The 23,407-nt window shown below is 45.2% G+C and overlaps 1 protein-coding gene across 1 annotated transcript in view; it reads right to left on the reverse strand.

Annotated features, from left to right (window-relative positions):
* Positions 1-23,407, reverse strand: part of LOC135210408 (WD repeat and FYVE domain-containing protein 3-like) — a 202,300-nt gene that overhangs the window by 72,848 nt on the left and 106,045 nt on the right. The window contains exons 27-30 of the mRNA XM_064243311.1: positions 18,416-18,499; positions 17,546-17,730; positions 7,975-8,078; positions 7,388-7,645 (exon numbers count right to left, since the gene is read on the reverse strand). Of these exons, the coding sequence (XP_064099381.1) occupies positions 7,388-7,645; positions 7,975-8,078; positions 17,546-17,730; positions 18,416-18,499 (631 nt within the window). The remainder of the gene's footprint in view (positions 1-7,387; positions 7,646-7,974; positions 8,079-17,545; positions 17,731-18,415; positions 18,500-23,407) is intronic.

The following is a 23,407-nucleotide window of genomic DNA, read 5'->3' on the forward strand; positions in this document are numbered from 1 at the left end:
GTAGTTGAATTTCAACTAAGGAGAAACAATACCATATACTACTAAAAGACTAAGGTGAATGCGGACCTAATTCTTCACAGTTGAATCGAGAGAAGTTAACTCTCAAGATTCTGAATGTAGAAAAAGTCCCGTCAATGACACCAACCAGTGAAGATGGCTTTAATCCCTGTTGTTTTGCAGAGGACTGAAAATGCTAAACCGCTATTTCATTGCTGTTCGGTGAGAAGTCGGAGTTTGCAATGAAAGAGGAGCGTCTTTCAGTAATGAAAACACAGGGATTGTACTGCCTGAAGAACCGCTTCTCATGGGCTGGATCAGGGAGGTCATTTCTATTACTTGGAAGTAGAGCTCGTAGGGCAGGGAACAGGCGAAGTCTTCTGTTATTTATCTACAATTCGGGGTGAACAACGAATAATTGCACACCTATGAATTACGAGATGTATTTAGAAGACGAACTCAGATGTCTGAAGAAATCATTCTGCGTCATCGCAGCGGCAGGTGCGATGAAGCGGAAGACTAAGCTACAGACTTCTGTTACCGTGAGGTAAACAGAAAGATGATAACAAGTCTAGTGAGATGTCTGTCGGAAAATTCTCGCAACGGCAAAAGGCGATGCAGGAGAGATGGTCACACACGTATGCGAGAATTCCAGCCAACCAGAGACCTAAGTCTGTGATTGCCAGACAGAGATTCGATTCGGTAGTCAATCATCGCAGAGGAAGTGAGACAAAACCCGACTGAACTATATTGGAGAGCCAGCAGGACTGGCTGCGGCAGGCAGGGCTGGCAGGCAGCCCGGACACCGCTAGCTCTCGCTCACTTGCCATCCTCAGTTACCAGGTAATCCATTCCATGAAGGAATGCGTTTGGCTAGAACCATCGAGCGCAAAAAAATACGCTCGAGCATTTACATTTTCACCGAAACGGATATCGGTGAATGCAAACGCTGTGGTGGTGTTGTTGTAAACAATACCACTAGTATCTCAAAATCAAAACTGGTAACTCTTGGGAAGCTTGCAAGGCAGTCATGACTTGTAGCTAGCTCAATTAAGAAGATACTATTCGTCTCGGTCACATACCCGTAGAGTCAACTACAGTATGTGCTTACACCTCGGACAATTCAACTGATAACAGAAGCATGTCGTAAGAGAAATATACGTAGTATATTTATAGGTTTCCTTTACATAGATCTCCAGCCTAAATTCTCTTCCATTCGAGGAACAAGAATAAGGACTGGAAGCCGACCTGCTTCATTCTCTAATGAAGAGAGCAAAGGTGAAGTTTTCCCAAAGGAAGACTTCTTCGGTGATAACAGGATACCGAAGACAACTAGTTCAAGCCGAACAAGATGTTCCCAAAACAGTAGCACTGGAGAGGTATTCAAACTCTCGGTGCTATCCATCCTGAACGGGTTTTTGACGTATGTTTGGTAAAATCCTAGGATTGATCCAAAAACATAGTCTCTCGGGTTCGAATTCCGAGGAGTAAACTCCACCGAATTCCTCTTATTTCCTTGTTTCATTCTGGTATAACCAAGAAGTAAAGGGAAAAAAAGAGAGGAGGATTGACTGTTATTGCCCGTTCTTCTCTATCCCGGGGTTGACTGCCTACTGAGGCAACGGACCGTCAGGTCCATCCAGGCTGAGCCCCTCCAGAGATATTCTTCCTTCAGCAGCAGTACTTCCTTCGAACGTTAGAAATTCCAGGAATTCAAGCATTTGGCGAGATTCCCGATTATCGTAGTAACAATTACGTATCAGGAATTCTCATTTCACCCACTCTGGACCGTGGTCTCGCCCAAGTGTTTGCAGATCGTAGAAGACAAAAACACTTGGAGAGTGCTAGAAACTCTGAAGAATTCTAAGCGCTCGGCAAAACTCCCCCCCAAATTTCGTCAGACAACCATCAGGTGATGGTCCTCCCAATTCCCGTAAAAATCAAGGAGGAATGGGCAAGATCTTTCCTCAACGACGGGGACTTACATCCGGTAGGACCTGAAGGTCCCTCCAGGAACATAGTCCCTGACGCAGAATCCTATGGAGAACGCTCTGCAGGATCCCTCCCATTCCCGTCGCAGCCATAGGAAGAGAGGGAATGGGGGAGGAAGATTGGATGCTCTTGCTCGCCTTGCCAGCGGAACTGGCAGTCGGAGAAGCGAGTTACGGGCAGCCATCAACCTTCGGTGATGGCCCCTCCGAGCCTAGGAAAACGTTACTGTCTGGGGAAAACGTTACTGTCTGGAGAAAACGTTTTCCCGAAAAGAGTTATGAAACTCGTACTGTAGGCGAAACGTCTGCCCCCACCGTGACCGTCGTCTGGGTGGGGCTGAGCGTGCACCTAACAGGAGAGAGCCAATACCGTCCTCGTCGAGGCCGAAACCTCTCAAGAAAACCGATGGGGGACCCCACCCCGGTCTCTGCGTGCGCAGTCCAGCAGGACCGTCATGTGAACAGTGGTGATGGTCACTCCGTGAGTCTAGGAAAGCGTCATCGTCCTCACCAGCCCCCACGATCTCCTCCAACCATTTGAGCGTAAGATCTGTTTGGTCCCAAGACCGAACCAGGCTTGTGGCCGGACTGTAAGAAGTGCATTCATCACAGTCACTCCTGTTCGACTCATTCCTCCCAGTGTAGCCCGAGGAGGTTGAAGGGACAGGTGAGGGAGACCTGACATTCCTACCCTGCCTACTAGAAGAACCAGTAGGCTGGGAGGACCGCAGGTGATCACCAACCCATGGTGGCGATCGAGCTGCCGGTCTGGACCAGCGGTCTCCTTGCAGAGAAGCAGTGGACCGAGGACAGTAGCATCAGTCTCGTGCATCGTGCGAGCCATTCGGTCCCAGTGGGAGCAACGGTCGGGTGACCGGAAGTGTCCACTAACACAGTGAGAGCAAGCACCGTCCTCTCAATGCGCCACGGTACCAGGTCCAGCCGAGGCTGGACCTAGTGACCAGATCTAGGCGCGGCTGGAACCTGGTGACCAGGGGGGATCTCTTTCCAGCCAGCCTTGCCACATGAACGGTCTAGTGGGAATGTCACGTCAACCATTGGTACCGGATGATCGCTACGCGAGCAATCGCCGGTCTGGCGAGAGTCACCTGAGCAACTCTTACCATCCTTCCACTCCGTGCCTGGGTCCTGACGGTGAGCGTACTCAGCAGTCTGGACCTTGGCTGCACAATCAGCCATAGGTGACCGTACACTCGGTGATGCTCGTAAGCAAACGGCCAAGACAGTTCCCGGTCCGGAGGTGGAACCTCTGGAGCTGGGAGAGGAGGTGCCAGGGGTGGCTGATACCTCCATGGTCCCTGTCGTCTTCTTTCCTGAGGAAGGAGAGATGGGCCCCGTTCCCGGAGGAACGGGAGGACCAGCGGAAGACCCACTTATCTCACTGGAGCGAGACCACCTTCTCTTCTACAGCAAAACCTTAAGGGTTGCAGGGGTGGAGACATGAAAATATGATGATCTCGAAGAGGAGGATGGCGACACTTGACGAGCTCTCTTCCTCTTCGATTCCTCCAATTTCTGCCAGACTTATACCATCACGAATAGATAAACATCACAGGGCAGCGCTAAAGCTTCGTCCAGAGACATAACTCCAGGGTAGTAGTGGTAAATGAATATGATTATCAGCAGGGGATCAGCACACACACTCGAGGATCAGTATCACAGCATGCTACAAGTCACAGGTACAATTCCAAGATTAGGATAATCAATACGAAGAACTATCCAACCAATACGAAGAACTATCCAACCAATACTGCTGTACACAATCACTACTGTTAGTCAGTAAAATAAGGAAAAAATTATTAAAGTAATAAGGATACTCCTCTCGCATCCAAGGGCACCACCCTCCAAAGTGAGAGGAAATCCCCCAGACACCAAAACCACACGCCCCCTCTTCTACCTTCGTCCGATAATAAGTGAAAGGATGAAGAAGAAAAATTACCATAAAACAAAACAAGGACAAACCTTTGAAGTTCCCTTGGGTAATTCCCAAGCGTAAGCCTAATTTTTGGATAAATACATGTATCGTTACATGATCAATATCACTCATGTTAAATACATGTCTCGTCCTCAAGTTAACCCTTAAACGCCGAGTGGACTTATTTTACGTCAACATTTTTTGTCTCTCGGGTCCCGACTGGACGTATTTTACGTCGACATACAAAAGTTTTTTTTTTAATTTGTGGAAAAATACTTATAGGCCTACCAGCCCAAAACTCTTGAATCACACGCCTTGGGGGATGCTGAGAGTTCACGGATCAAGGTGTTGTTTTGTTTACAATCGTTACGCAGGCGCGCAAGCACGAATGTCTTTCTTGCCGCACTAAAAAGTATCAGTGACACATTTCGGAAATTATTTCGTCACTTTGACATAATTTTTGTACCATTTTAAATTAGCCGTTACATGGAATATTATATATGAAAATGTGCGCATTTTTATGTAGAATACAACAATAAATATTCACGATTGTAGCTTTTATCAGTTTTGAGATATTTTCATATAAATAATGATGTGCCAAAATTTCAACCTTCGGTCAACTTTGACTCTACTGAAATGGCCGAAAAACACAATTGTCAGCTAAAACTCTTATATTTTAGTAATATTCAATCATTTATCTTTGTTTTGCAACAAATTGGAAGTCTCTACCACAATATTTTGATTTATGGTGAATTTATGAAAAAACTTTTTCCTTACGTCTGCGCGGTAACTCTTCCGAAAAAAATCATACATGCGATTGTGGTAATGTTTGCACCATTTTAAATTAGCCGTTACATAAAGTTTTATATATAAAAATGTGCACAATTTCATGCACAATACAACTAAAAACAACCCATGGTTGTAGCTTTTATCAGTTTTGAAATATTTTCATATAAAAAATGGTAAGTGACAAATTTTCAACCTTCGGTCAACTTTGACTCTACCGAAATGGTCGAAAAACGCAATTGTAAGATAAAACTCTTATATTCTAGTAATATTCAATCATTTACCTTCATTTTGCAACAAATTGGAAGTCTCTAGCACAATATTTCAATTTATGGTGAATTTATGAAAAAAATAAAATTTTCCTTACGTCCGCGTGGTAACTCTTCCGAAAAAATCTTACGTGCGATTGTGGTAATGTTTGTACCATTTTAAAGTTTTATATATGAAAATGTGCGCAATTTTATGTATAATACAACAATAAATAATTGAAGGTTGTAGCTTTTCTCATTTTTGAAATATTTGCATATAAATCACGATAAATAGAAAAAAAACCACGTTCGGTCAACTTTGACTCTACCGAAATGGTCGAAAAATGCAATTGTAAGCTAAAACTCTTACAGTCTAGTAATATTCAGTCATTTATCTTCATCTTGAAACAAATTCAAAGTCTCTAGCACAATATTTAGATTTATGGTGAATAAAAAAAAAACTAGCCTTCCCTCAGCGCGCGGATTCTCCGCCGCAAATCTCCGAAATGCGTACGTCGTATTCTCGGAATATTTGCTCCATTTCATATTAGGCATTTCTTAGAGTTTTATATATGAAAATGTGTGCAATTTCATTTAGAATAAAATGAAAAATATTTGAAGGTTGTAGCTTTTCTAATATCCAAAATAATTGCATATAAAAAAATATATTAAAAAATTTGAAATTCGGTCAACTTTAACTCGTCAGATATGGTCGAAAACTGCAATTGTAAGCTAAAACTCTTACAGTATAGTAATATTCAACCATTTGTCTTCATTTTGAAACAAATTGGAAGTCTCTAGGACAATATTTACATATATGGTAAATTTTTGAAAAAATATTTGTTTACGTCCGAGCATTACGAATTCATGCATCATTTTGTAATAATATTTTCTCTGTGTTGCTTTTATCATTTTATAATGTGTTATATACCAAAATGATCGCAATTTAGTGTACATTACAAGGAAAAAACATTAATAAAGCATAGCACGATTTGAATACAATTATATATGAAATTTTGTTTTCGCGCTATCATATATCGCATTATTTATATATGATAATGATAATTTTTTTTCATTTCTGATGGTTGCATACTAAACTTCAGGCAATGACAAAAAAAGGAGCAAAAAATGAACTCTTAATCTTGAAAACTAAGCGCGCTGTGATTTTTTGAAAACAATATTTTTTCCGCTTCCGCGCTCACTCCGAGACCCCCTAGGCACACGGAAGACGATTTTTAATATACCTCTTCAGCGTTTAAGGGTTAAATACATATCTCGTCCTCACGTTAAAGGGTGAAAGAATGTAAATATGTTGGCATACCTTTGCTGCCAACTCTTAACACAAGTAGAGAGGCGGCTATAAAGGCTATCACAAAAGGTGGGTTTGTATATTAATTGAATCTAATATTAATATCAAACACAGTATATACATATTTATTTAAAAACAGAAATAAACCAGAAAGATCCCACCGGGAAAAAAGATCATGGACCAGCTAGCAAGAGCTCACAAACACGTCTTCATCAGAAGACGGCTGAAAGCAAAGTGGAGTGTTTACATCCGGGCAGGCTAGCCTACCCGCCTGCCACACAGTAGTTACTGCCTAACCACCTTGTTCAAGAATTTAATGGCTGTAATTCCAGCTACGCCAAAAGTAATTACTTATGTAAAGGACCGAGAGTTTGTACATCGTGTAGGAACAAATATCATTACCATACATATTTTTATGAGCGCAATGTCCCTTATTCTTTGATACATTCCTATTTTTCTTCCTCTCCTGCTATCAAACAGTGCCCATTTGCCTCAATACACAGGAGTGTGTTCCGTTTACTTTTTCGATGGTGCTTTTCTTTCAAAAGCGGCAACTGCTTGTAGAAATTCATATACTATATTTATTTCTGTCATCTCATTACCCTCCACAATCAAGATAAATGATGAAAACATTAATTGGAATAATCATGACGACATGATGAATTTAGGAGATGAAAGTCACAGGGTACACACTTCAGATTCTAAGGAAAGTTAAGTTGACCTCCAATTAACTCAGGATGGAAGTCAACTTGAGAATGTAAATGCATCATATTATAAAACACACTGTATTTTAAAGAAAATTATATACCTTATGAAGAAAGATTCCAAAAGATAAAACATATAAGTAACAAAACGATAAAAAATGATAAGTAACCACTATAAATATCACAAAAATAAGAAAAAAGACAATACAGCCCAATTCAAAATATAGTTGTACCCTTACAGGGTTAAACCCTGTCGTAAGTCGGCTACCATTTGTAAACTCAACTGTTCAAACCTAAATGCGTACATTATAAACAGTTTATGTCACTTCAATAATTTAACAATATTTTCCCCCCAGATACACAGGGGTAGAAGAACTGACAGAAATATACAACAAAGGTGTGATTTAAGAGCTTACCATAACAAATCTTGTGGCCTAGGATTGTTTGCAAGCATTGCAGACAATAATGAGAATATGACAGGCGTAGTTTGTGACACTGCATTATTTACTGCACCAGGTGAAGTAGAATGATTATTATCAGAATAAGAGGATGTGTTTGATGAAGATATGTTGTTTGGTGATATTGAATGGTTGGTTGGTGAATGTGAGATAGTATCTTTTCCTTGTGTCTGCCCATACAGAAGATGCAACAGTCTTGATACCAGCCCCAAAGATCTGAAAAAATTAACAATAATATAATTTCCAGCTTTTGTAATCTTCATGCAAACATGAGCTTGACAGTAAAAACTTGAAATAACTCTCTTCCTGGAAATACATATGCTCAATATTTCACAGTCTACTTATCAATTTTATTTTGTATAGTACAAACCCCATAATTTTTAAAAATTACGAAAAATTTATTTTACACTTATATTATTCTCACAAAATATGAAGTAAGTGTTCATGATTGACAACAAATACAGAAAATTTACAACTGGAAAACTGTATTGGAGTACCCAGCCATAATATCAACACCAATAAAACACTTTCAAGTTGTTACATACCTCATTTTGCGCACATTAGCATGCCTTTCCCCTGATTCTTTTGCCAATTCTACAAGGTGTTCAAGCAAGGTACGGCAAAGCTCTCCAGGTGCATCTGACCAAACCTGAAAAAATATAAAATTTTCATAACCACAAAAGTTGTTGGTATACAATCAAAATAAACTCAATTAAATAAATGCATTAAGATTTTTTGCACACGAAGAAAAGCTATTAAATATCAAATAATTCTAGAAATTCTACCCTTTTGGAAGAATTTTTTAGTAACACTGCTTGAGACAGTTGACAAGTACATAGTTTGAGACCAAGGATTACATCTAATGTCCAGTGCTAAAGTAACACAAAGTTCACTTACAGATTTACCATAATTGTCTTGACAACCACTGCAAGACAAAAGTAGATCATATTCTAAGGAAGCATTAAAACTCAGAACACACACTCCTTCGAAACAATTATCAAGGAATACATGTCAAGCTAGATCAACAATCATGCCAACCATAGTAGGGAAATAATGATCTAATTCCTGTTAAATTACTGATAATCACACAAAATATTACACAAAGCTGTAAAAATCTACAGGAAAAGGATAAACTTAACTTTTAGTAATAACACTATATGGCCAAAAATCTACCTACCTTTAGTAATTAAACTGTGCCAATTCAAATGATTATACTCTGTTTTTTTCCATCTGTCCACCTGCCTGTGGTGCTTGCGTAAGGTAACACTGCGTCCCGGGCTTCAGATAGTTACACTACGTGTAAGTTTTAGGTAAATAAAAGGATATCTGGGTGTACATTTGCAATTGAACAGTGTTTTAATAATTTACTGTATGCGAATTACACCGTTAATATTCGAAAAAGGATATTGTTATTATTGTTGAATGTAAACTGAATGTAACTATCTAAAGCCCGGGACACAGTGCTGCCATATGCAAACACCACAGGCAGGTGGACAGATGGAAAAAAACAGAGTATAGTTGTAGTTACTATACTTATCATATCAACACTTACAAACTTCAGTGAAAACAATTTTATCATTAACCTCCTCAAAGGAAAAAGCAGAAGAACGGCAGAGGAAAAAGCAAAGGAATGATAAGAGGAAAAAACAAGTGCTGAGCAAAAACTCCAAACTTGGAGTAACAGTGACAGAATAGGGAATGACTGTCAATCACTGCTGTGCTAAAGTTTGTATTATAGAGGACAAAGAAGGTGTTCTTATTCTTCATTAAATAATGAGTCCCTTGGAGTACAGACTGTACAGGTAAGCTCACACAAACTGACAGGATTTGTGTCAGAGCAAATATTGTTTATAGGTATGCTAGACTAGTTTACTAAAATCTCAGCTACCTTAGTTAAAGGATTTTGACGTAGGAAAAATCTATTTCTGGGCAATTGGTTTCGTGTCGCCAAGCGAAATAATCCTTTAGTTCATTATTTCTTAGGTAAATGAGCTAACAAATACCAGAGAATAAACAAAATAAAGAAGAGGTCAGTATAACTGACTCGCTCACCCAAAATAAAAGAAGGGTGTCGGTATGGTAACTAGGGCGAGTGAGACCACTACCACGAACTTCTTGCCATTTAGAAATTTCCCACAACAAACTCCCTCAACGAGAGAGCCGACCCACAGAGCGGGGCGGCAACTACTACTACTGCAACCCACGCCAAGCCGATTGCCGCGCCTCTGGTGGCCATCCTGAAGTTAGCAATCAATCTTGGGCGAAGGGTTGGAAAGAGGTGGGATTTTGCTGGGCGACACGAACCAATCGCCCAGAAATAGATTTTTCCTACGTCAAAATCCTTTTTCTGGGCTCAGTTCGTGTCGCTGCGCGAAATAGTACCAGAGAATTAGCACAAGATTGAAGAAGTACAGAGGGTCTCAATAAAACTAAAAACTTAACTAAAATACTATAATTGAAATAAAATTGGAATATTCATACAGAATCTTCAGACAATTTCTGAGTAAGGGATAACAAAATAAATGTAACTTACAGCTATAAAATATTTACAAAAGTATTTAAACAAGTTACAAGTATGAATATGTAAATTAACATGTGTGTGGGAAAATAACATCAAACAACACACTTAATGAATTCATAAATACAAAGCCATAAGGCAACAAACCATTGATAAATGAGAGTGTGGAACCCTAGCATAAAAATAAGGGGACCACACTCATAATGATAAATATATACAAACATTTGTGGGTGACCCTAGCATAAAAATAAGGGACACACCACCAAGCAATCATGAGAGCAGCTAAGGCTCGAGACGAAGTGTAGAGCAATATGGTAGGCTAGACAAAATGTTAGGTAAGGTAGGTAGAAAGGAGATCTGGATCTTCAACTATACTACTGGGCAGAGTCAGGGGAAACTATGTTTCCCGCTGCTACTGCTGAAAATTTCAGAGATTCCAAAGACTTCATGTAGTGACACTTAAATACTGTCGGCGATTTCCATCCAATATATTTTTTTTTTCAAATCATCAAAGTTCATATGCTGAAAATAATTAATTGAGGTGGCCACTGCCCTGACATCGTGTGCCTTAGGGAAAGATTCAGGGTTAGCCTGTTTAATAAAGTAGAGGATCTGTTGCCTTATACCTTTAATGATAAGGTACCACCTTTTTCTCTCCTAAAGAGGGGACCCGAAGAGGAGGAGGATGTCCTAGACAGAAAGGCTCGCAAGGTCATCACCGGACAAAGAGAAAGGTCTTGGGGAAGGGGAATGACTTTCCATGGTTCCCACCTCAACAAAGGATCCTCATTTTTTGCTAAAAAGCTGCGATCCGGAGAAAGCAGAACTTCTCCTGAGGGGAGAAATTCTACATGACCCGAATCTCTGGATAGCACCGACAGTTCTGAAATTCTAGCTCCTGAAGCCAAGCTTAATAAAAATAATGTTTTTCTTAAGAGCATTATGAATGAACATGTCGTATTATCTGTATCTGAAGCCAGTTTTAGAACATCATTCAGAAACCATGACACTGAAGTAGGCCTTACGGAAGGTCTAAGTCTAGCACAAGCCTTGGGAATAGACGAAAAGTAGGAGTCTGTTAAGTCTATATTAAAACCCCAACTGAAGATCTTCTTCAAGGCCCTGACTTGTTTGTCGTAATAGTGCTAGCTGCGAACCCTTTTTCAAATAAGGATCTGAAAAAGGATATAGCTGAATTGACTGTCATGATTCTAATGTCCGATTCTCTCAGGAAAGATGCCAACTTTTTAACTGCAGCGTCATACTGCCTCAAAGTTGAATCCCTTTTATCTGATTCTAAGAAGAGGATATTTTGTGGATCTATATTTGCATCCCTCTTGGCCGCAAACTTCATGAAGTCCATAAAGTTAGGGCTTTGAGAATTCCTGAGGAAGCGAACACAGTCTTCATTTGTACCGACTGGGAGAGTCTGGAATTGGGAATCGAAGGGGACGAAGACCCAATTCCAGCAGAGGGGGTACCAATTGCTTTTCGGCCAGTCCGGTGCTACTAGAGCTACTTGACCATTGAAAGTCCTGAGTTTGCTCAGAACTTTCAGGAGAAGATTCACCGGAGGAAAGATGTAAATCTTTTTCCAGTTGTTCCAGTCTATGGATAGAGTGTCTGTGGCATAGGCCAGAGGGTCCAGGTTGGGAGCCACATAACAAGGAAGTTTGTGGTTCGCTTGAGAGGCAAACAGATCTACTTGTAGACCTGGTACCCTCCAGTGTATCCATTGGAACGAACTGTTGTCCAGCGACCATTCCGACTCCAGTGGGACTGACCGGGATAGAGCGTCTGCTATAACATTCCTCACTCCGGCCAGATGGGTGGAGGAGAGGTGCCAACTGAACTTGTCCGCCAGGGAAAAGATGGCTACCATGACATGATTCAGGTATCTTGACTTGGAGCCTCCCCTGTTTATGCAGTGAACTAGTACTGCGCTGTCCAGAACTAACTTTACATGAGAGTTCTTTGGTGGAAGGAGCCTCTTCAGAGTTAGGAACACTGCCATTGCTTCCAATACATTTATGTGGAGCTGGTTGGAAAATTGGCGGGGTGACCAAGTTCCTTGAACTTTCTTGAACTGAGAATATCCTCCCCAGCCGCTTAATGAAGCGTCTGTGTGGATAGTGATTCCCGGAGGAGGGAATTGAAGAGGCACTGACATGGACAGATTCTTCATCTTTGTCCAAGGACGTAGACGATTTCGGAGAATTTGCGGTATTGTTGACAACTTGTCTCTGGATCTGACATTTGCTCTTGAGCGCCAGATCCTGGTTAAGTCTTTCAGTTTGGCTTTCATCAAGATGTTTGTCACTGAGGCAAACTGAAGGGAACCTAGGATTCTTTCCTGGTTTCTCCTTGAAGCATATTTGTGCCTTAGAAATTGCTTCACTGACTTCGCTATTTCCTTCCTTTTGGCTACCGGAATTGACAGACTGTGAGAGGATAAATCCCATTGAATGCCCAGCCATTGAAAACGGGACTCCGGAGTGAGTCTTGATTTTGTCCTGTTTATCTGGAACCCCAGATATTCCAGGAACTGAATGACTTTCTTTGTGGCTTTGCGGCATTCCTCGACTGTTGGTGCCCAAATCAACCAGTCGTCGAGGTACGCTATTACCATTATCCCATGAGACCTTAGTTGTTGAACCACTACTTCCACTATCTTCGTGAATACCCTGGGGGCTACGTTCAGACCGAAGGGAACTACCTTGAACGAGAACGCTTGGTCTCCCAGCTCGAAGCCTAGGTAAGGGCGAAAGTGTCTTGCAATAGGGATATGATGGTATGCGTCTGTAAGATCGATAGAGGTGGTGACGGCCCCAAGGGGAAGTAAGGTCCGCACCTGCGAGATAGTCAGCATTTTGAACTTGTCGCAGCGAATGGCTAAGTTTAACTGGGACAAGTCTAAAATTACTCTTCTTTTTAATGAGCCTTTCTTTGGCGCGCTGAATAAGCGACCTTGAAACTTTAACCGCTTGACTCTCGCTATTGCTCCTTTCTGAAGGAGTTCCTCCGCATACTCTGTCAATCCCTTCGATGGAAGTTGAAGGAATGGTCTGGGTGGAGGGGGGGCCTCCGATCCAACTCCAACCCAGGCCTTTCAATGGTGGATAACCGCCACCCGTGAAGACACAGGGAATGAACTGCCTGGTGGTACCGTTCTACGTGAGGTTGGCACAGGAGGTTGTGCCATGGGGGAATCTCTCGTGAGAGAAGAGCCAGCAGATCCGGATACCAAGGTGCCACCAGAATCATCCGAAGATTGTTGGTGATCAGCACTCTGCTGATCACCTTGCAAATCAGGCAGAATGGGGGAAAAGCGTAACTACGAGGTGGTCCCACAGGTGTTGGAACGTGTCCTCTGCAGCTTCCCATGGGTCCAGCACAACTGAGTAGAAAACCTTGAGTTTTCTGTGGTGCTGGGTGGCGAACAGATCCACTACTGGACGCCCCTACAGGTCAAAGAGCCTTTCCGCCACGTCTGGGTGTAGAGACAATTTGGTTCCAATCACCTGATTCTGGCAGCTGAGCCTGTCTGCCACTAAATTCCTCTTGCCTAGAATGTATCTGGCTGACAGCTCTACTGAGTGAGCTACGGCCCACTCATGCACCTGCATCATCAACTGGTGTAATGGGAGAGACACTAGGCCCCCGTTTGTTGACGTATGCCACTACCGTGTTGTTGCTCATCAACACCACTGAGTGTCCCATCACTCGTTCCTGGAACTCTTGGAGTGCAAGGAACGCAGCCTCGAGTTCCAGGAAGTTGATGTGAAGGTGCCTGTCGTGATGGTTCCAAACTCCTGCAACCAGCAACTCTTCCAGGTGTGTGCCCCAACCCTCAGTCGATGCGTCTGAAAACAGCAGCATCTCCGGAGGGGGTGAGCGCAGGGGCACTCCTATTAAGAGGTTCCTGTCGTCTAGCCACCAGGCTAGGTCCTCCCTTACTTCCTCCGTGAGAGGAACAAGGAAGGATTGTGGATCCCATGCCTGTGACCAGCACTCCTTTACTCTTCACTGGAGAGACCGCTGGTGAAGACGCTCTTGAGGGACTAACTTCTCTAGTGACGACAGGTGACCGATCACAACTTGCCACTGCTGAGCTGACTGTTCCCGTCGTGACAGGAACTGTCTGGCTGCCTCCCTGAACCTGCTGATCTGCGAGTCTGCGGGGAAGACTCGCCCTGCTACCGTATCGATCAGCATGCCCAGGTACTTTATCCTCTGCTTGGGTTCGAGATCTGACTTCTCGACATTTACCACGATCCCCAGATCGCAGCATAAGTCAAGGAGTTGATCTCTGTCCTCTAGCAACTGTGAGCGGGAGCTCGCCAGGACCAGCCAATCGTCGAGATACCTCATCAGACGTATCCCTACCGAGTGGACCCAAGCCGACACCAGAGTGAACACTCGCATGAACACCAGTGGGGCGGTTGAGAGACCGAAAAAAAGTGCCCTGAATTGGTACACCGTCCATCGAGGATAAAGCAGAGGTACTTCATGGAGGACTGATGGATGGGTATTTGAAAATATGCATCCTTCAGGTCCACCGAAAGCAGTAAATCGTTCTCCCTGATGGAATTGAGCACTGAGCATACTGTTTCCATCGTGAACCGTGTCTGGTGAACGAATCGGTTCAAGGGAGAGAGATCTATCACCGATCTCCAGCCCCCCGTAGACTTCTCTACCAGGAAAAGTCAGCTGTAGAAACCCGGTGACTAATCTCGCACGATCTCCACAACTCCTTTGCTCAGCATGGTCTTGGCTTCTTGTTTCAGTGATACGTCTCTGGCAGAACCGGGGATGTACGTCTGAAGGTGGACCGGGTGTGAAGTGAGGGGTGGCCTCGACCCAAAGGGGAGTAGATATCCCTCCCGAAGGACATCCACTGCCCAGGTCTTGGCTCCGTAGTGCTGCCAAGTTGCCCAATGGCTCGCCAGGCAACTGCCCTCCCCTTCCGAGAGCAGGTGAGGGGAAACGTCGTCCCTAGGGTTTCCCTCTTCCCCCTTCCGCTTAGCCGCTCTCCCATGAGAGAAGGAGGCTTGGGAGGAGGGGTGACACTCACTCCTCGAAGTGAAAGAGGAAGGCTGGGTCTTTCCTCGCACTGCCCTCGACGGTGCTAGCGTCTTGGGAACAGAGGAAGCGCTAGCTAAGCTCCGAGGCTTGGCCACAGCTGATCGAGAATGCCCAGAGCGAGCGGCTGAGATGGTTCCCAGTCCAGAGGCGGAACCTCTGGAGCCAGGAGCAGAGATACCACCGGCAGCTGGTACCCTTATGGTCCCTGTCTTCTTCTTCCCTGGGGAAGGAGAGGCGGGCCTCATTCCCGGAGGAACGGGAGGACCAGCCGAAGACCCACCTGTCCTGCCGGAGTGGGACAGACCCTTAGAAATCTCTGAGCAAGATTTCTTTGGGGGGGGGTGAGACCACTTTCTTCTTTCTCAGCTGGGGGGCCTGAGAAGTCGAAGGGGAAGAGGTGGCAGAAGACGACGCGGAGAGACCACTTTCTTCTTTCTCAGCTGGGGGGCCTGAGAAGTCGAAGGGGAAGAGGTGGCAGAAGACGACGACGGAGAAGACAACAAAACCTTTCTCTTCTTCCTGGACTTCTTCGCCAGCTTCCTCAGGACAGCAAACAGGTCCTCCTTCCAGGATGGAGCTGGGGCAGCTGCAGTAGAAACACAGCCCAACTCCACCTGTCCGGAGGGACCTGCGGGAGTGGCAGCACTTCCACGGGCAGATACAGAGACAGCAGGTACAACAAGAGCTACCAGAGGACGGTCTAGAGGAAAGCTCTTTGGGCACTTGAAGTCAGGGGGTGGGGCGAAGACAGCAAACCCAGGCATCGGAGGAACCACCTCCCTCTGGGGCACGTACGGCAGCAGGGCTTGTACCACGGCCAAAGGGGGGACTGTGGTTACGTGCTGGGTATACACCAGGTGTGGAGGTGTGGCATAACCTGGTGTTGACACTGTGGTGGTAGTCCTCGTCTCCACCCCATGAGTGACAGGGGCCACAGCCAGTTTATGAATCAGCCCCTGGATACTCAGAGCGCCCGGAAGACTCAAAGATCGCCGCACCTGCTGGAGATCTCCACCCGTGAAGGCAGACGCACCTGGGGAAGCAACAGTCGGGTTAATAGGGGGTGATGTTCCTGTTCGCTCAGAGGGTGAAGGATCCCACCCTGAACAGACAGAAGACTCCGAGTACAACTCAAGGTCGGGGTGTAGCGCTCCTTCCTCTGCGCTCGACAAATCGAGCGGAAAGGTGGAGAGGGACACGTACCCTGAAGGGAAGAGAGCCGTACACGGGAGTTGACTAGGAGGGAGAAAGGAAGACGACATGTCTGTCACCAGAAGTGTCAAGAGAGAGCTTTCCGACGACACCTTGGCGACTTTACGTGGTTTCCTCCTCTTCTCGTACAACTCCCACTGCTCCTCCAACCAGTACAACTCAAGGTCGGGGTGTAGTGCTCCTTCCTCTGCGCTCGACAAATCGAGCGGAGAGGTGGAAAGGGACACATACCCTGAAGGGAAGAGAGCCGTACACGGGAGTTGACTAGGAGGGAGAAAGGAAGACGACATGTCTGTCACCAGAAGTGTCAAGGGAGAGCTTTCCGACGACACCTTGGCGAATTTACGTGGTTTCCTCCTCTTCTCGTACAACTCCCACTGCTCCTCCAACCAGTACAACTCAAGGTCGGGGTGTAGCGCTCCTTCCTCTGCGCTCGACAAATCGAGCGGAGAGGGACACATACCCTGAAGGGAAGAGAGCCGTACACAGGAGTTGACTAGGAGGGAGAAAGGAAGATGACATGTCTGTCACCAGAAGTGTCGAGGGAGAGCTTTCCGACGACACCTTGGCGACTTTACGTGGTTTCCTCCTCTTCTCGTACAACTCCCACTGCTCCTCCAACCAGGAGACACAATATCACAAGGGACGGCCCGAGAGCATTCACGCCCTCAGCACCCAGTACACAATGGATGAGGGTCCACGGCATCGCTGGACCGAAACGCCCCACACTTGTGGCCTCCCTCTCCAGGGCACACTCTCCAGTTGGATGGGGGGCGAGGGGGCTTCTCCACTTCGTGTGACTGCATGGTGTCACAGCGATGCAATTCCACAATAAATTAACCAAAATAATGAAAAAGAGTACTTACAATCTTATACACACTGGTATTCTTAAAGAAATAGGTAGAACTAAGCAGCTTTAGGTTGATTTCCAATGATAATCTCACGACAGAGGCGGGCAGAAAGGCTAGCACACATCTTCACCCGATGGCGGTCGAAAGCAAAGTGGTATGTTTACCTCCAGTCGGGCGGAACCCCCGACCATCAGACAAGCAGTTACTGCCGAACTACCTTGTTAGTAAATCTTACAACCGGTCCAGCTGGCGCTGAATAGTAATTCCTTATGTAAAGGACCAAAGGTTTGTATTACATGTCGGAATAAATATTTCATAAAAATAGCATTATTATCACAGACATGAACCAGACCTGAACCCCATCTTGGTACCAACAGTTAAAGTCAGCCACAAATGAACCTAACTTTCTATGGCACTGTAACAGATACCAAAACACAAAATTGCTCTTACATCAAGATCACAGAGTAAATCATTAAAGGCTGGTGTGTTAGGTATGGCAGATGATTCCCTCGCCTCCCCTGATCCAGCTAAGGTCATACATAAATGGAGGATGTGTGAGTTGAGAAGAGGCTTCTTCTTGCGGAGCAGTAGTGCCAAGGTCTGGTATCCTGAACTCTGATTCATTTCCATTTGTGCTGAAAAGCAATTAAATACAATCTCTCAATAGTTTTCTCCACTAAACTTTTTCCATAATTCAAACAGAACACCTGGCTACATTGACTTTACAACATAAAAGCAAGTTTGCACATATAATTTTAGTCAAAACAAACGTATTACTCTAAGGGTAAGCACATCATCATATGAGAGTATAAAATTCATTCAAATGTATTATACAGAAATATATATGAGAAAACAGAACAGTGAAAAACCTGTGATTCGACCATGCAACTTAAAACTGAACAAAGAATTAGAAATCTGACTGATAGCAGCAGTTGCTAGAGAAAAATGCTGCAGCGCATTAAGGAACTGATGACATCTGTGTATAATATTAAAAGTGGCTAAAGTACACACAAATGAGAGAAGTGGGTTCAGATTCAAATTCCACCTTATATTTTGAACCTGGATCTTGATCATAATAGGTCTTGTTACTTGATATGTTTTATGTTTTAGTTTTTTAACCCTACAATTACATCACATTGACAAACAGCACTAGTAACAGAGGTTTTTAGATCAAAACTGTGCGCAAAAAAAAGCTCCAGGTTATCATACTGTAGTAATAAAATATGCCTCGACAAACATACATATTGCAAGCAACCTAAGTACATTGTGCTTACCCTTTAGCAAAAAAATACAGCAAATTCACATCTGCATCTGACTTACCAGTCTTGCTTGTCTTGATAACACATGACAAGGCCTTTACAGCTGCATACAGAGATTCCACATCCTTGGACATAGCAACCAACCCTAAAATACACCATTACATTAACACCGATAATAGTATAATGACAGAATTACAAAAAACTAAAATTCACGACATACCAGAGTATTTTAATGATTTTATCACAAAAAATACGTCTTTTAATAGTTTTATCACAAAAAATGCATTTAGTCATGAAAATATGAAAATAAATTGGTGAAAATTCTTCTGAAAAATTACTGTGAATAGGCAAATTTTCCACAAATGATGTATATATACATGTTGTATGTTCCATAGAAAAATCTACAAATAGGAGAGTCCACAAACCCGAAACCGTGAATAGGCAGGGGTCGACTGTATTACGTTTCCATTTATGGAATTACATTGAAAATATCACAATTTTTGGAAGTAAATTGTATTTTTCCTAACTATCCTGAGGTCCTTTCCATAAGGAATTACTTTCGGTGTAGCTGGAATTAGGGCCATTAAATCTTGAACAAGGTGGTTAGGCAGTAACTACCGTGTGGCAGGCTAGCCTGCCCGGATGTAAACACTCCACTTTGCCTTTCGGCCTAGGTTCAGCTTCAGGGGTGGCATGAAGTGGGCATATATGTAAAGGACCTCAGGTTTGTATAGTTAGGAAAAATACAATTTACTTCCAGAAATTGTGATTTGTTCCTACACAACATACAAACCCTCGGTCCTTTGCATAAGGAAGACTCACTGATTGGTGGGAGGAATCTGAGTGAGCTTCTAGAACTGACGGGAGTTCTGTGCACCTAGGCTACTCCTCCTGGTCGTAAGAGCGAAGAGGAGTGCCCTGCTGCCTCTGACAACTTGATCGGAGTATAAGAGCTGCATGATCAAGAGTCAGACTTCTGGGCCTATTCGAAATGAGTGAGGAATCGTGACTCATCCGAAAAAGGGCTGTGAAGAATATTTGCGTCGGAGACATTAGTGCAAATTTCTGGGAAGGGTTTGCATTACTGTCAGTCTCCTTCCGAGCGGGATTGCTTCTATGATTCTGATAAGAAACATAAAAAGGATGCTTATGTATAAGCTTACCGCATCAATCGTCCGACTAGCCAGTGTGAGTTCGAGTCCTATCCTCAACCCGAAGGAAGAGGAGTGGGAGGACTAGGTGTGGAAGGGGGAGGGAGCCAGTCACTCTCGCATCCTTACCTCTACAACTGCACACCATAGACGAGATGCAACTTGCCCTCTTGAAGGAGCTGGGAAAGCAAACACATCTTGCAAGCATCCACCACTGGTCCAGGGAAATGAGGTTCCAAGGGCCTGTGGGCAGTCCCGAAAGGAAAGAAAGATATGGTCGCATTGACCTACCATCTTTCTGTACGACATATTCTTCGGAGTGATGGCCAGTACCCATCCACTGGTCTATCCAACTGCAGTAAAGTCTCTCACGGTCTCGTCGTCTCTGCAGTGGATAAAGACACCGACACTCCATGGTGGGTGTCAATTCTTATGGGTACCGGAACACGCCAGTAGGACAAAATAATGACTGATCTGGATCAACCAATACAAAGTCCACAACGTAGCTCGTGACGGTCTTGGACGTTTCAACAGCTGCCGACTGACTGCGTTCGGTTGTGTGAGGTGAGCAGTCATGCATCCGAGACGTAGTCACATGACACTCGGCTTTTGAAGGGTTATGCCGAGAAACCATACAAATCGTCTTGTTGCCACCGATGCTGGGAGGTGAGATGATGATTCTCTCAAGGCATGTGCCCATTAGACGAAAGTCAATTGCCTTCTAGAGACCGATGTCCCTGATGGCAAGACAGAAGTTCTCATAGTAGGTGAATCTCAACTAAGGAGAAACAATACTATGTGCCAGTGAAGACGAAGGTGATTAGGTGAATGCACACCTACGTCATCACAGTTGAATCGAAAGAAGTTAACTGTCAAGATTCTGAACGCAGAAAAGTCCCGCCGATGACATCAACCCGTGAAGACAGCTTTAATCCCTGTTGTTTTACAGAGGACTGAAAACGCTAAACCTCTACTTCATTGCTGTTCAGTGAGAAGTCGGAGCATTTTTCAGTAATGAAAACACAGGGATTGTACTGCCTGAAGAACTGCTTCTCATGGGCTGGATCAGGGAAGACATTTATATACTTAGAAGTAGAGCTCGCAGGGTGAGGAACAGGCGATGTCTTCCGTTATTCATCTACAATTCGGGGTGAACAAAGAATAATTGCGCACCTACGAATGCGAGATGTATTAAGAAGACAAACTCAGATGTCTGAAAGAAATCATTCTGCGTCATCGCAGCAGCAGGTGCGATGCAGCGGAAGACTAGGCTACAGACTTCTGTTACCGTGTGGTAAACAGAAAGATGATAACAAGTCTAGTGAGATATCTCTGTCTGAAAACTCTCGCAACGGCAAAAGGCGATGCATTAGAGATGGTCATACATGTATGTCAGAATTCCAGCCAACCAGAGACCTAAGTCTGTGATTGCCGGGCAGAGATTCAGTTCGGTAGTCAATCATTGCAGAGGACGAGACACAATATCCGACCACACTATCTCGGAGAGCCAGCTGGTACTGGGCTGCAGCAGGCAGGGCTGGCAGGCAGCCCGTACACCGCTAGCTCTCGCTCACTCGTCATCCTGAGTTGCCAGGAATCCATTCCAAGAAGGAATGCGTTCGGCTAGAACCATCGAGCGCAAGAAAATACGCTCGAACGTCTGCATTTTAACTGAAACGGATTTCAGTGAATGCAAAGGCTGTGGTATTGTTGTTGTAACAATACCACAAGTATCTCAAAATCGAAACTGGTAACTCTTGGGAGGCTAGCGTCTCAGTCACAACCCGTAGAGTTAACTACAGTATGTGCCTACACAAATCAACTGATAACAGAAGCATGTCATGAGGGCAATATACGTAGTTTATTTGTAGGTTCCTGTAAATAGACCTGCAGTCTAAATTCTCTTCCATTTGAGGAACAAGAATAATGCTGGAAGCCGACCCCCTTCATTCTCTAATGAAGAGAGCAAAGATGAAGTTTTCCCGAAGGAAGACTTCTACGGTGAGGACAGGATACCGAAGACGATAGTTCAAGCCAAACTGGATGTTCCTACCCGTTCTTCTCTATCCTGGGGTTAGCCGCCTACTGAGGCGACGAAGTGTCAGGTCCATCCAGGCTGAGCCCCTCCTGAGATTTTCTTCCTTCAGCAGCAGTACTTCCCTCGAATGCTAGAAATTCCAGGAATTCGAGCATTTGGCGAGATTCCCGATTATCGTAGTAACAATTACTTATCTGGGATTCTCGTCTCACCCACTCTGGACCGTGGTTTTGCCCAAGTGTTTGCAGATCGTAGAAGACCAAAACACTTGGAGGGTGCTAGAAACTCTGAAGAATTTGAAGCGCTCGGCAAAACTTCCCCCCGAATTTTGTCAGACTATCATTGGGTGGTGGTCCTCCCAATTCCCGTAGAAATCGAGGATTGGGCAAGATCCTTCCTCAACAACGGGGACTTACGGAGAATGCTCTGCAGGATCACTCCCCTTCCTGTTGCAGCCATAGGAAGAGAGGGAATGGGGGAGGAAGATTGGACACTCTCGCTCGCCTTTCCAGCGGAACTAGCAGTCGGAGAAGCAAGTTACGGGCAGCCATCACCATGCGGTGATGGCCGCTCTGAGTCTAGGAAAACGTTACCTCTTTCCTCCCAGTGTAGCCTGAGGAGGTTGAAGGGACAGGTGAGGGAGACCTGATGGTCCTACCCTGCCTACTAGCTGAACCAGTAGGCTGGGAGGACTATAAGCGATCGCCAACCCACGGTGGTGATCGAGCTGTAGGTCTGGACCAGCGGTCTCCTTGCGGAGAGGCGCTGGACAAAGGAGACGGAGCGTCAAGGGAGCTGTTACGAGCGCTCCTACCCTGCCTACCAGTCGAACCGGTAGGCTGGGAGGACTGCAGGCGATTGCCAACCCATGGTGCTGATCGAGCTGCAGGTCTGGACCAGTGGTCTTCTTGCGGAGAAGAGCTGGACCAAGGACGGAGCATCGGTCTCTTGTATCAGAAGAGCTGCTACGAGCACTCCTCCCCTGCCTACCAGCAGAACCGGTAGGCTGGGAGGACTGCAGGCGATCACCAACCCACGGTGGCTATTGAACTGCAGGTCTGGACCAGCGGTCTCCTTACGGAGAAGTGCTGGACCGAGGACGGTAGCCTCGGTCTCGTGAGTCAGGGGAGCTGCTACCAGTCATGCGAGCCGTCCGGTCCTGGTGGGAGCGACAGTCGGGTGACTAGTAGTGTCCACTAACGCAGTGAGAGCGAGCACCGTCCTCTCGACGCGCACAGGCGAGGCTGGACCAAGTCCAGGCAAGGCTGGACCAGGTCCAGGCGAGGCTGAACCAGATCTAGGCGAGGCTGGACCCGGTGACCAGGGGGGGGACCTCTTCCCAGCCTCGCTACGTGAACGGTCTGGTGGGAACATCGCGTCAACCCAGGGTACCGGGCAATCGCTGCGAGAGCAATTGCCGGTCTGGCGAGAGTCACCTGAACGACTCCTACCATCCTTCCCCTCCGTGCCTGGGTCCTGACACTGTGAGTGTACTCAGCAGTCTGGACCTTGGCTGCACGGTCACCCATAGGTGACCGTACACTCGGTGACGCTCGCGGGCAAGATGGTTCCTGGTCCGGAGGTGGAACCGGCACCCCTACGGTCCCCGTCTTTTTTTTCCCAGGGAAAGGAGAGACGGGCCCCGTTCCCAGAGGAATGGGAGAACCAGCGGAAGATCCACCTGTCTCACCAAAGCGAGACAGACCCTTAGAAGTCTCTGCGAGACTTCTTGGGGGAGGGAGGGAGGGAGGGGAGGCCACCTTCTTCTTCTTTGGCTGGGGGGCCTCGGAAGTCGAAGGGGAAGAGGCGGCAGAAGAAGACGACACCTTCCTCTTCTTCCTGGGCTTCCTCTTTGCCAGTTTCC

This window comes from Macrobrachium nipponense, chromosome 39 (assembly GCF_015104395.2).
Source record: "Macrobrachium nipponense isolate FS-2020 chromosome 39, ASM1510439v2, whole genome shotgun sequence".
In the NCBI taxonomy this organism is placed as follows: Eukaryota; Metazoa; Arthropoda; class Malacostraca; order Decapoda; family Palaemonidae; genus Macrobrachium; species Macrobrachium nipponense.